The sequence below is a fragment of the Cynoglossus semilaevis genome, chromosome 9 (genome assembly GCF_000523025.1).
Source record: "Cynoglossus semilaevis isolate Cse_v1.0 chromosome 9, Cse_v1.0, whole genome shotgun sequence".
NCBI classification, from domain to species: domain Eukaryota; kingdom Metazoa; phylum Chordata; class Actinopteri; order Pleuronectiformes; family Cynoglossidae; genus Cynoglossus; species Cynoglossus semilaevis.
Genome location: NC_024315.1, coordinates 708013 through 721660, shown reverse-complemented (window position 1 = coordinate 721660; position 13648 = coordinate 708013). Strand labels below are relative to the sequence as shown.

Here is a 13648-nt window from a genome sequence, read left to right as displayed (position 1 = left end):
GTTCCTGTTCCCACAGTGGGGAACAAGAACCAAAGTCTTTGCGTTTGAAAGATGATGCGAAGCAGGCGGCGCCGCGGTGTCGCTATTCTTTATGAGCAAAAATAACTCTGATGGTGAAGAAGTAGTGGCCTGTCATTAGTTTTTTTGTTTTGTTTGTTTCGTCCTCACAAAAGAAAATATAGTAATAAATGTAACCGAAATGAATAAAAAACATTTTAAGTCTGAAAAATTACCAGTAAAACTTAGAAAATGTATTTTTGGCATCGGAAAAAAAAACCGAGTCCTTCAACCTTTGTTTTCTGTGAACTTACTTCTTCAACAAAGTTGTGAGAATAAATAAAACACGGATCAAACCAGGACAGAAACACAACAGAGCTGTTACCTTAGAGCAGTGGTTCCCAAAGTAGGGGGCGTGGAACAATTGCAGCACGGTAAAGTAAATTCATATCAAATATTTATTTTCTTAATTTCTGCTACTGGAACCGATATGAAACTGACTCTAAAGATGCCGTAGAAACTGTGACGTAATTTATTATGAACTTCGGAAAGAAACGATTGTACACGCCTGACGTTCAGGCAGATGACAACACTTTCCGGACACACTTAGATCTTAATTAGTATTTTTTAAAAAATCTGTCATTTCAAGAGTCTTAAAGAAAAAAAAAATCATTATTTTTAATTACTCATGTAACGTGTGTTCACTTCCTACTGTTTATTGCCGTTTCTCATAGGCACATTATTTATTTATGTTAATTAAACTGCAGAGCTCAAAGGCGTCAAATCACAATAAACACAAAAGTAATTATTAATATATTCTGATTATCATGTTGTTTTTAACAGCAAAGTGTTGTGTTAAACGCAAAGATAAGTGGCGTTTGAACCTCTTTGATTAAAAATTGTTTGACTTTGTTTGTTTGACCGTGAGCTAAGTTCAAGATTTTGTCTTAAATCCACTCCTTTATCTCATCCTCTACATCCACACCCTCCTCCTCCTCCTCCTGCCCCGTCACCTCAGAGCCAGCCGTTGGAGCTGAAGTCCTGCCTCAGCTGTCGGATCTCAGCCTCTGTCAGCGGCTGCAGAGGGGAACGCGTGGTGCCGCCGTGGAAACCAAACCACTCCATGGCCTGTTTCAGACCGGGAACTCCCAAGTCCCTGGTCACCTGACGACAGAGAAGGTTGGTTTAGGTGAATTGGTGATGGGTGTTTCAGGAGTTAAACTTTTGTTTAACAGACCTGAGCAAAATAATGAACTGTGTTCTCATCACATCCCACACAGAGGTGTCCAAAAGTAGGGGGCGTAACCCCTTTTGGGGTTGCCGAGTTATTGTGTGGCGGGCAGAGGAGGTCAAAATAATTTATGAATAAAGTAAATAATAAAATTCATATTAATTAAGCATAGTTAGGGACAGTTAGGGACAGTTAGGGACAGTTAGGGACGTCTTTTTCGCTGATATCCAATACGCCGATAATCTCCATTTCCGATATCAACCAATACCGAGGACACGTTTCATTGGTTGCCGTGGTGTACTGTGTCACAATGACAATAATTCACTTTTACTTCAAAAAAATCTTTAGGTCACAATCACTATCAGGCATTACGTTATCGGGTTTTCATTATCGGAAACGATTCTTACCGATTTTACATAATTATGCTACTATCGGCCGATATTATCGGACAACCCTAACAACAGTACGTGTCATGTTTGAGGAAACTAACTTACAATTTAGTCAATAAACCAAGTCTACGACTAATCAAAACTATCACTGATTGGACAGATGTGGGAAAAACACAGATTTGTGAGTTTTTAATTTCACAGATTAACGAGGTTCCAGGTCCAGTTGAGACGTGCCGTGGAGAAGCCGTGTCATTGGTCGACGGCGCTGGTATCTGACTGACCGACTGTTTGATTTGTGGTCGGGGCAGATGGTACTCACGGCGGCGTTGGGCTCAATGAGACGTTGCTGCAGGACTCTGGCTTCCTCCCAGCTGCCGGACAAACACAGACGCTCCAACTCACACAGTTCAGGGCCCAGGACGTTAGCCAACGCGCACACGCCACCGACTGCACCTGAAAACACAGGAGTGGACGCTCGGTCAGACAGTCCTTCTCTGAAGTGTTCGGTTTTTAAATATTACTGTAATATATTTCAAATCTACTGACTATAAGTCGCACTTTTTTTCAACCACTTTGACTGGGTTTGCGACATATATTAAAATATTTAATTTCACTTTTGGTTATTTTCACCCTGATGGCCTCTAGAGGGCACTCTAGGCTTGTGTACCAGTGTCTACTACTCCTGTACCAGAGAAAATGGACATGTTTATTATTTTCACCCTGAAAGCCGCTAGAGGGCAGTGGTGAGACTTATAATCCAGTGCGACTTATATAAATATGAATATAAATATATAAATATTTATGTAACACAATTATCGCAGCAAATGTTAAAATCGACAACTTCCTTGTATTTAGGGTGATTTTTTTTTGTACAGAGAATGAGGTATTGGTATTAATGGTACATATCTTTGTACACATCATAATCTAAAATGCAGATTTTCTTTTTTGACTAACCGCCATCTTGGCAACAAGTACTTTCAAAAACAACACGCTTTACATGACAAAGAGTGGAGTGCGTGAATACAAACTGGAAACGTATCTCTGAAAACAGCTGTAATGGGAATTCCAACGTTATGTTCACGTATTTGAAGGTCATTTTTGCCTCTAATTGTCCTGACCCTGGAGTGCAGTCAATACAGCACAAACATATGATTGGAATTTTAAACGTCCGCTAAAATATTAACATGCATCACGGCAGCGTGTGGGAAGCCCTTGACTCGCTCTGGAGATTAGAGAAGATGCACGTCGTCCTCCAGCAGCAGCAGCAGTTTGAGAACTCAACGTTCAAACGGCAGCAGAAACAGTCGGAGGATTGTTGGTTTTCTAACTGATTTCTCCAAGTGAACACAGTCATTTCCCTCCCATAAAAGCATCCATCAAAGTCCGACATTTCAGCAGCAAACACACAGACGGCTGATTTCCTGTCAGCGTGCTTTCATTTCTCTTCTCTTCCCTGCGTCCTGCTCCCCCCCCACTGACAGACCAGTCAATACATGTTTATTTATTATTTATTTAACGCCGTCAGACAGACAGATATTTTCCCAGGCAACAAGACACCACGGCCTTTCAGCGTAACATCTTATTGTCCGTCTGACGGAGCAAGAAAAAAGAACAGCAGAGAACGGGTCTCCGTCTGTGGCCTTGGAGTTGTTGTGGTCGCACAGACACACACGAGCCGCGGGCTGTGGGTTTTCACTCTCGTTTATGTTTCGGTGGCTTGTCAACGACGACAGCGTCCGACTGACGGGTGATCGTGTTTTCAGCCGCCACCTCCTGGCTGCGCAACAGATGACAGCTGCCACCACGAACAACTCAACGTGTTCAAAAAGGTTGGGGAAAAAAAAATCTAACAAATAAAGTGTTTTTATTGGAAATTACGTACATTAAAAATGATAAGAAAAAATAAAAAGTTTGATTTTCGATTTTATGTTGTGCGTCTGAGAGGCAGTGATTGACAGGTCGACCACAGGGATGTATAACGTGAGAGATGGTGAGAGTCTGGATGTCAAAATATATTTATACCCAATGTCAGCACTGTATCATATCAATCTCACACACACATATACACATACATACACACACACACTGTAAGGCAATAAAATACTTCTGCTCCCGCAGGCCATAAAAAATACTTGGCGGGCCGCATCTGGCCCACGGGCCTCGAGTTTGACACACATGCCCTACATATTAGTTTTTTCAATATTTCGTTTTATTGGAAATTACGTACATTAAAAATGATATGGCCCAATAAAAAGTTTGATTTTCGATTTTATGTTGTGCGTCTGAGAGGCAGTGATTGACAGGTCGACCACAGGGATGTATAACGTGAGAGATGGTGAGAGTCTGGATGTCAAAATATATTTATACCCAATGTCAGCACTGTATCATATCAATCTCACACACACATATACACATACATACACACACACACTGTAAGGCAATAAAATACTTCTGCTCCCGCAGGCCATAAAAAATACTTGGCGGGCCGCATCTGGCCCCCGGGCCTCGAGTTTGACACACATGCCCTACACATTAGTTTTTTCAATATTTCACATGAACCCAAAAAAACCTTACCCTGAAAAATACATACATATATAAGAATTAATTCTTCTCTTAATCCCAACTCTAATCCCAACTCCAAACTCAATCTTCAATTATCTCAAAAATCTGTCCCCACAAGGACAAAGTAACCACTGATCAATAGTATTTTTAGCAAAAAAAAAAAACCAAAACTCATTCGTTTCCTGGGCCACACGCTGACGTCTCCCTCCTCCTAATCCCAGCCTACAGTCGGCCGTACGTGGCCGTCGTGCACCAGCAGCTCTGCTGATTCTGTTTCACGGCCTGAATTCCAACTCAGGATCACGGAGAAGACGCTGAGATTACGGAGATTAAAAATACAATATGGTCAAGCTGTGCCGCAGGGCAGCGAGCGCGAGCACAGGCACGTGTGAAAAACTGGACTGGACCTTTAATCCACAGCTCCAAAATAAGTTGTATATAAAGGAGTGTTTACATTTTTTTTTTAAGGGAATTGATTTAAAGGGAAGATGTTACGAAGCCTGCAGGGAGATGGAAAAAAATCCATCTACAAGTTTTGGACCTGGTATCCTGTGCAACACGACACCCAGATGATGTTTTGTACATCGGGCAAAAAAAAGTGACACACGAGCTGGACTGGGTCAGAGCGAAATCTGAAACAATCACAGGAAGTGACCCAGAAATACGTCGATTCTTCGACAGAGAAAAAGGTGGAGGAGGAGGAGGAGGAGGAAGAGGAGGGGATTAGGTTTGGACTAGAATATTTTGTGCAACATATTTATTAGAAATAAAAACATTTTTAAAAAATGATTCCTAATGAGCAATATTTTAGTAAATGTATTTTTATCTTTTTTTTAACGACTGTATATTTTTTTGGTTTTTATTAGATGGAGAGAGTATAGAGAACTTCATGTGAGAGAGAGGGGGGGGGGTGAGGGAGGAGGTGATACTTGTTAAGACTTGAACCTTGTGACCGACTGCCCAGAGCACCACGTCCACACAGTGTTCACATCAACAACCTCTCACGTGTAAATGTGGGCAGGAAGACAAAAAAGTCTGACGTAAAAAAACAAACTCCAGAGTTTCAGGATTCTTACCGACGCAGTATGCAGCCATGAGGAACCCAGCTGAGCCGGCCAAGACCTGGAAGTCCTGCTCTTTGGTTTTATGAACAATCAGGCCGATACGTGTGATCTAAGGAGTCAGATGGGGGGGTGAGGGAGAGAGAGAGGGAGGGAGAGGGAGAGAGAGAGAAGGTAAATATCAGGAACATTTCCTCGTCTTCACTCCTCTCTGCTGTCAGGACTAATTCCTGTTGTACTGTTCTAATCCCAGGGGAGGATGTCAGAGTAGACAATGACAAAACCCACTTTTCACAAGATAAACAAATCGCAGGTTTTGGGAGGGGGGGGGATTCAACGTCCCAAATGAAAGAGAAGGAAGAGGAGGACAAAGGAGAAAGAAAGAAGTCCCCAGTGAGATAAAACAGAGGATTCAACTTCAAAAGCAAACGGACAGGGAGGGGGATACTGGGGGTGGGGGGGGGTGCTCATGAATTATTCACAACATCCCTATTTTGTTTCACATCTTTTAATTCACTTTTGTCAATCCAGATATGACGCACCGGATCCAAATAAATCTGAAACGTTCAAAGGAACCAAAGTCGACTTCACCGTTTCCCTGCAAACCAAGCTGCAAAAGTCCACAGGGAAAACCTGCAGCCCCCGGCCCCCAGCTCCAGCCCCCACCGCCGTTACAGGGGAGGGTCTATTTTTAACCACCGGGTGTCAGTCAGTCAGTTTTCCTGTATAAGTCACGCAGGACTGTAATTGATCAGTCAGTCAATCAGGTTATAGGAGCTCCTGCTGCGCTCCTCCAAGCTGGAGCGACCGGGCTTTTTAAATACAGCCCCCCCAGTGGGAGAAATAATGCTGCAGCCACGACTCCTGTCTGGCCCCGGTGACAGGAAAAAACACTCGCTCACAATAACACTAAGGTGTTATTTTTATTTTATTTTAAAAGTGTCATTATCGCCATTAGCCTGAAGTATGGAACTCAACGTCGCGGGGAACTTTAACCCTCTGAGGTTTGAGGGTTTTTTTTTTAAATCAAACTTTAAATCAAACTTTATCGTTCTATGATGAAAAACTCTAAACTGTGATAAAACAAATGCCCACAACTATAAATCACACTGTTCTGTCTATACCGGGGGATGAACCTATGGCTCGTGAGCCGGATGTGGCTCTTTTGATGACTGTATCAGGCTCTCAGATAAACCTCAGCTGCATTTCTTTAAACTGGCTCGTGAGCCGTATCACAACAGTATCACAACAGGAGGAATTAAAAACAATTCTTTCTTCTTTTTCTTTCAGCTTTGTCCCTTTTTTTTTTCAGGAGTTGCTACAGCAGATCATTGATTTCCATCTCTCCCTGTTCTCTGTATCTCCTACTCTGACTCCAACTATCTGCATGTCCTCCCTCACTGCATCCATATATCTCCTCTTTGACCTTCCTCTCTTTCTCCTACCTGGTAGCTCCATCCCTAACATTCTTCTCCCAATGTATCCACTGTCCCTCCTCTGCACATGTCCAAACCATCTCAATCAGGCTTCTCTAGCTTTTTCTCCAACCCTTCCTGTCTGTGTTGTCCCTCTAACGACCTCTAATTCCTGATCCTGTCCATTCTTTGGTCATTCACAATTGGTCAGTTTTTGAAAAATTTTGGTTAAAATCTTTTTAAAAAAAATTCTTGAAAACTTTTTTTTGAATTTTTTTTAGAATTTTTTTTTTTAATTTTGTTTAAACATTTTGAAAACATTTTCTTGGAAATTTTTTTTTAAAATTTTTTTTGAAATTATTTTTGGAAAAATTAGTTTTTAAAAAAATCCTTTTTCAACTTTTTCAGGAGCAAAATCGCAAACTCCACTTTAAATTTCACATCATTCTCAGTATGCTAACGGGTAGCGATTAGCCCAACCAAGCTAAGCAAACACATGAGATAAATTAATAAATCAAAATGAACTGGAGTGAATGACAAATTCATATCTTTGTATCTGTTAACCCAGCATTTTTACATAAAAAAAATAGATTTGACCTTTAAGTTTCACGGCGTTACAGTTGGTGTGAGTGCAGGTGCTGTTCCTGCTGCTGCTGCTGCTACTGCTGCTGCTGCTGCTGTTACTGCTGCTGCTGCTGCTACTGCTACTGCTGCTGCTGCCGGTGGGTGTGTTTTAAAACTGCCAATTATGATAATTTAGAGCTAATTAACCAAGTCGTTTATGAAAAAAAAAAGTGTCAAATTTACCTCGATTGATTTCTGGCAACCTGCCACACCTCTGTGTGTGTGTGTGTGTGTGTGTGTGTGTGTGTGTGTGCTCCTCCTGAAAAGTCTAACCTGCAGCATTTTACCTACTTCTGCTCCTCGTTTGACACATCAAACACAAAAACATTCAAGTGAAAATGAGTCGTTCAAACTGTTTAGTCTCTGTGATAGCTGCCAAGTGAGTTCTGTGAAATATTCAACGGAAAGTAGCGTCTTAGTCATGAAGCGTTTGGAAAAAAATAAAATTAAAATTATGGAATAATGAAAGGTGGAGCTGCAGCCAATCCCAGCAGTCGTCATTCAGTTAAACCCAGAGACATTCACACCTTTGGTTAATTCAGAGTTCTCCCAAACCGAGCCTGTAGCCCGTGAGTCCACACTAAAATAGACCAGTAATCGTCCAATAATAAGGCAGGAGTACCAGGCCCCCGTATGGGCCACATCAGAGCTGCCAAAGAATGACAGGAAGTGCTGATATTGACCGTTTTCCTAAGCATCATCACGTCATCATCAGCGTAAAGATCAACCTTCAAACACTGGTGACAACTGCTTACGTCGAGAAGAAACTAAAAAAAGGCACCAGTCCACTAGAGGGAGGAGTAGTGATGTCAAACTCTGGGTAAAGGAGCTGTCTTTTAAGATACTTTTGAGCAAACCACTCAAGAAGAAGTCCCATGACCTGCCACAGGGGTCACTGTCACTGTATTTACCAGTTTCACCAACACAGAAACTGCAGCAAATCGGTTTGATTGAACCTAAAATGACGCCGACAAGAACAGGAACCTGACAGAGGATCGAAGTCAGGCTGGAGCTGAGGACTGGTGATGAGATGAACATTTAATTCTCTCTAATTGGAGAAGAAAAATACGACATTTTAGGTAGACGACAATCAGGATTAGTAACGACGGGCGGACGACGACGGTCTGAGACGTTTGTGAAGGTTTACGTCACGTGTGTCTCCCTGTATAAATCATCCAGTTTGTTGTTGTTGTTGTTAGTAAAAACAGCAGCTTCATTTTGATTATTTCACAAAGTTTACAGTCCAACGACTGTCACATCCGACCGCTGTCGTTCTCCACTGATCATCAACACTTCGCTCTTCTGACGGGGATTAAAAAGAAAAAAAAAAAAGCTACAATCAAACATGTCAGGAAGCATTAAAAGCTGAAAATAGAAACATCGAGAAACATAAATGGATCCACGTGTTTCTCTGCCTCTGTTTTTCACCCAGTACTTTATAGAATGACATCAGTGGAGAGAAACTGCAGATTACTGCAGTATAGTCAAATACCTGGTGGAACCAAATAATACTCATGGACCGAAGGCCAGTCCATGTACTCTAAAGGTCAAAAAGTACCAAGACAGAAGAGCCAGAGTTTTAATAACACAAACGGGTCCAACAACTTTAACGAGTTTTATCACTATAACTGTAAAAAAATGTAAATTCTGAGCAAACACTGAACCTGACTAAACTACAAACACTATTGAAGCAAAAAAAAAAAAAGAAAAAAAATACTGCTCAGTGTTTTTCGAGGTGGGGGCCACCAGGGGGCGCTGGGTGGGCCTCAGAATAATTTGAAGGAAGATGAGAAAAAAAATATGCAAAACCATGAAGCTAATTATTGTTTATAGACTGTTCACAACACGTAAACAGTCTCAGTGGTGGGATTCTCAAGTTTCTGATTGTACCTGAACGCAACTTGTGATATTTATATATGTAATATATAAATATCATATAAGCATTTAGCATGTATTGTATTTAAGGATTTTAAATTGACTTTAAACCGGTTTTAAACTGCCGTATTTTTCATCATATTCGTCAAGTGAACCGAGACATTTCGTTTTTGTTTTTTTCACGGTGATAAAATGTCTGTCTCGTCCATTTATGTTCCGAATAAACCGTCTGCTACTTGTCTGCCGCTCTCAAATTGACCCCTGACCCCTTGTTTTCCGTGTGTGATGTCTTCACGCCCACAGACCGAGGAGGACCACGCCGGGCTCGAACTACGCCCACGCTCCTGTCTTGCAGCTAGTGGACAAACATGATGTTTCCTGAATCAGAAATATATCTGCAACTTCTCCCGCACACACACTTCCCACACACACACACAAAAAAAAAAAAACAGAATTGGGAGCTGCGCTTTTCCTTTCCAACAATTTACCCTTCAATCAACCCCATATATTCACATGTTAAATAATTGAAATGGTTCCAAGTCTGCTCTCCACCAACTCCCAGCTGTGCAGTACTGATGAGAACTGAGTAAAAGGAAAAATACTGCCGTCTGTCAAAGAGCAAATTAAAACGTTGACTCTGTTTGGATTATGTTAAATGATGACATCATTTGTTGAGGTGTTTGATAAGGCAGAACAAGGGGAGGTTAAACATTTTCGAAGACGAAGGTTAATGTATGGTTTCTCCACCTGCGTGGGAACAGTTACAGTGATTTTTTTTTTCTTTTTAATGAAGATGTGAAGTGTTTTCTTACGTCTCCTCCGCTGTCCTTCAGGCCAATAATGTTCGGATGCTGCGACAGCTGCACGACGGCCTCTAGGGGCAGATCCACGCCGGTGTTGGCAGGAACGCTGTAGAGCACCACAGGAAGTGGACTGTTATCAGCCACCTGCAGGGACACAGCAAAGACACGTCCACATGAGTCCAGCAACTTTTTATACGATCGGCAACATTTCCATAGAAACACTCAAATGTTACATCCCGGCTATTTAAAAAAAAAAAGTTTAAAACTACCTTCTACTTTAAGACTATTTTCACATTGTATTGTTAAAAGTGAAAAAAAGATTAAGATTAATTTAGAGGAAGACTCAGCTCTCGGTGCAACTAACCAAAATAAAACATGTTGTTTTTGACACACAAAGATGATTGACAGCCAAATGTAAATGAGTTAATTAACCCTTTATGGCGACAACGTGCAAAATTGTCCTAAAAGACAAATTAATTAGGTTTGTCAAAATGAACATGTAAACAATAATTAATTTGTGAAATTATTTAGAATTTTCAAAACTTGCACATGAGCGGACCCTTGTGGTCAGATATCAAAATGTTAAATTATTGTTTGCACATTTTTGTCACATTTTTCAGTATTAATAATTTCACTACTTTAATTAGAATCACAAAGAAAAACAAAGTTCAGTTTCTTGTCTTTCTGTTTCAATTTCTAACTTCAAACCTTCACCCAGGTTATTAGCAAAAATTATACTTATTCATGGAAAACATTGTCTTTTTTGTCATTTTTAGAATTTATTTTTTTATCTCAATTACCCAGAATTAATTCTGATTAATCCACAGCTACTTATGAAAGATTTAAAAACTTAAACTATTTTCAATAGTTTGGTATAAATTTCCTTAATTTCCCAAAGTGAAATCAAATTCTCTTTCTTTCTCTCTATCTTTAATGATATGCATTTGTGAATATTTACTGAATAGATGTTAATATATTAAGGCTAAATGTGATTCATGTTTGTATAAAAAAAAGGGTAAAGACTCCTATGTGCTACAGTATTTTTATCAAGAAAATGAAAAATTAATGAACACTTTAAAAAGCTTTAAAGGCAGCTTTTTTTTTTTAATTTAAATAAAAGACTTGTGCTGTTCGTACAAACACTGCTCAATATATTCCGTGGCAAAAGCATTCCTTAACCTGGACCTCGTCGTTACAGATGTTACCTTGGTGTAGTGCTGGATAAGAGCGCCGCTCTTCATCTTGCCCTTGTAAAAGCAGGGGGTCACCACCAGAGCGGCGTCGGCTCCAGCTGCTGCCATCTTCTCAGTGAGCTGCACGGTGGCTGCGGTGGCTGAGCGGACAAAGGAGAAACACCTTTTAACAAACACACACACTCAAGTTTCATCTGCCACCGTTAACACATTCCTCAAAAACCTTTCATTCAGACGAGAGTTTGAAAGACGGAGGTTAAAACTGCACGGAATCTTTTTTTTTCTTTTCTGTTTTGGTCTCTTTTCACTCTCCCCATTCAATGCATTTCTATAGCTAACTTTTTTTCCTTTTTTTAAAAAAATTTAATCGTACGTGTGCTCAAACACCCTTGTTTCTCTTTTCTCACCAAGGCCTTCACTTCATCACATTTTAATTCTCCAGCCTGAGACACAAAATAACCTTGGCTTCAGTTTTTATACAGTGTGTGTAGAAAAGGTGGAGTTAACAAAAAACATGTATAAAAGTCACAAAAAGAACCAAGAGAAGTGGTTGACCATTTTCATCTTGTCGTTCTGCGGAGGCCTCTCAAATAGAAACGGATGAAAAAGACACAAAAACACACACACACGTTAACAGTGGGCCCTACATTCACAGCCGGATCCAGCCATCAGCAGTTTCTCGGGCTGCAGAGAGCGTCTGACGACCCGCACCACCTCCACGCGCTCCTCCTCCGTCAGGTACGGATACTCGCCGTTGGAGCCCTGAACCACCAGACCTGCAACACAGAACGGCTGACATTCTGAGCCACGTCAGGGAGAAAACCATGTGCCTTCAATATATATATATTTTTTTTCAAAATACCAGAATTCTAGACGATACTGGTGTCACCTTAGATACTGTAGCTATGAAGGTAGAACATTATTCACCCCCTGGAGTTCCCTTTGGGAAAATAACCTCCTGCAGCTTGTGAAATTTAATGGTTAACGGAACGCTTATCTCAACTCTGCGTGGCACCACGTCTCAAACTAAATATTTAACAAAGTTGGAGGGTTTGACTTTCCGCTTAAAAAAAAGAAAACTGGTGTCAGTTACACTCTCAAAGAATATTAATTCATATTTAACACGGTGCATCATGTGCTTTTCCTGCCTGAACTCCTCGTCTAACGTCTAGTCACAATAAGGAAGAACAGAAAATGTGACAAAATGATCAAACTTTAATGTGCTTTTTTTTGCATTTAGAAATACTGCAGATCCTCTAAGAAGAAATACCCGTTTTTTTATCTGTACTTTTCTTTATTTTATGGACACTTTGAACACCACTATATTCAACATTATTACTGTTTTAATCATGGATAATATGTGGAACTGTACTCCTTCTAACCCTGGATTCACCAATAGTTTACTATGTCAAACTTTTGTATATAAATAAATAAATTTAATTAATAAAAAATATACATTTTTATATAATTCCCATGTCAAACTTTTGTATATAAATAAATACATTTAATTAATAAAAAAATATACATTTTTATATAATTACTTTTTAGTGTTCTGTGTATTTGTACACAAATTCAAAACTTGAAGCCAACTCGTTCTCTCAGTTCGTGTAAGTTTACAGTTTGTTTGTGTTTCTTTTTTTAAAAAAAACCTGTTTCAGGCTCTAACCTCTGAAAGGCATTTTGGCGTACTTCTGCAGGTTCTCCGCCAGGCGGCAGTAATCCACGTCCTCCTTTGCGGTGAATGGGGTAGCGATTGGTGGGTATATGCCGCTGAGGTTCAGCCTTCCTGGCTGGCTTCTTGTAGCAGTGCTAGTATGAATTTGTTCTCGGTTCCACGCTCCTCTGCCCACCAGGGGAACGGTGCGTGTCCACATTCGTAGGCCGAGCATGGTGAGACTGAGGCGGAGAGATAGCGACCGCTGCTGCCCGCTGTGTCTCGGGGTTAGACTGTGTGGCAAACAGAGTTAATGACTTACCCGCTTCTGTAAATACTGAACACAGTTTCTGACTTTGTCCCAGAGCTGCGCATGTGCACTACACGTGACACAAACCCCGCCAAAACTGAGACTTGTCACGTGGGTTCAAATATGCGGAAACTCAAGCAGAGTTTTTCCCTCCGCCGGCCCGACAGCTCCGCCCCCTGGTCAGCCAGGGACCGTCGCCCAGTTCGAGTTTTGGCTTTAACGAAAACTAACGACCTGCGTTCAGACGCCGACAATCATTGATTTTTTTTCGTTTTTTCAAGCGAACACAAAATATGTTTTATTTCATTAATACTCCTGTTTGCAGTGTCGTTTTGTATGGAAGAGCATTTCCGAAATATATCCTTTATCATTAGAAATTTATGTTTACGTTTTGGCACAATTTAACATTTGATTATGAGCTTTTCGGCCGTACATTTAGGTCAAAACAAGATGAAATCCTCCGGAAACGGCTGCTGTAGAGACGTTTGTTGTTTTTTTCTCTCGTTATGAACAAACACTGCACATCTTTGTTTT

At 40.7% G+C, this 13648-nt stretch overlaps 1 protein-coding gene across 2 annotated transcripts; it reads right to left on the bottom strand.

Moving 5' to 3' along the window:
* Window positions 1-437: 437 nt before the first annotated feature.
* hoga1 (4-hydroxy-2-oxoglutarate aldolase 1) lies at window positions 438-13179 on the bottom strand. 2 transcript variants are annotated; one of them, XM_008316247.3, is made up of 7 exons: window positions 12817-13159; window positions 11798-11926; window positions 11163-11290; window positions 9967-10101; window positions 5256-5352; window positions 1937-2070; window positions 438-1161 (listed from the first exon to the last, which is right to left on the bottom strand). In XM_008316247.3, exons 1-7 carry the CDS (start codon window positions 13037-13039, stop codon window positions 1012-1014), a joined length of 996 nt encoding a protein of 331 aa, XP_008314469.1. In that variant the 5' UTR covers window positions 13040-13159; the 3' UTR covers window positions 438-1011. The 2 variants fall into 2 exon arrangements, with proteins under 2 accessions (XP_008314469.1, XP_008314468.1); XM_008316246.3 differs by lacking the exons at window positions 438-1161; window positions 1937-2070 and adding an exon at window positions 3110-3412 and having other exon boundaries at window positions 12817-13179.
* Between the last annotated feature and the right edge of the window lie 469 nt (window positions 13180-13648).

Coding starts and splice junctions, on each gene's coding strand:
- hoga1 (XM_008316246.3), bottom strand. CDS start 13,039: ATGCTCGGCCTACGAATGTGGACACGCACCGTTCCCCTGGTGGGCAGA. Junction 11,291..11,797: donor GGCTGGATCCGGCTGTGAAT/GTAGGGCCCACT, acceptor TTGTCCGCTCAG/CCACCGCAGCCACCGTGCAG. Junction 5,353..9,966: donor TGAAGGACAGCGGAGGAGAC/GTAAGAAAACAC, acceptor CTGACTCCTTAG/ATCACACGTATCGGCCTGAT.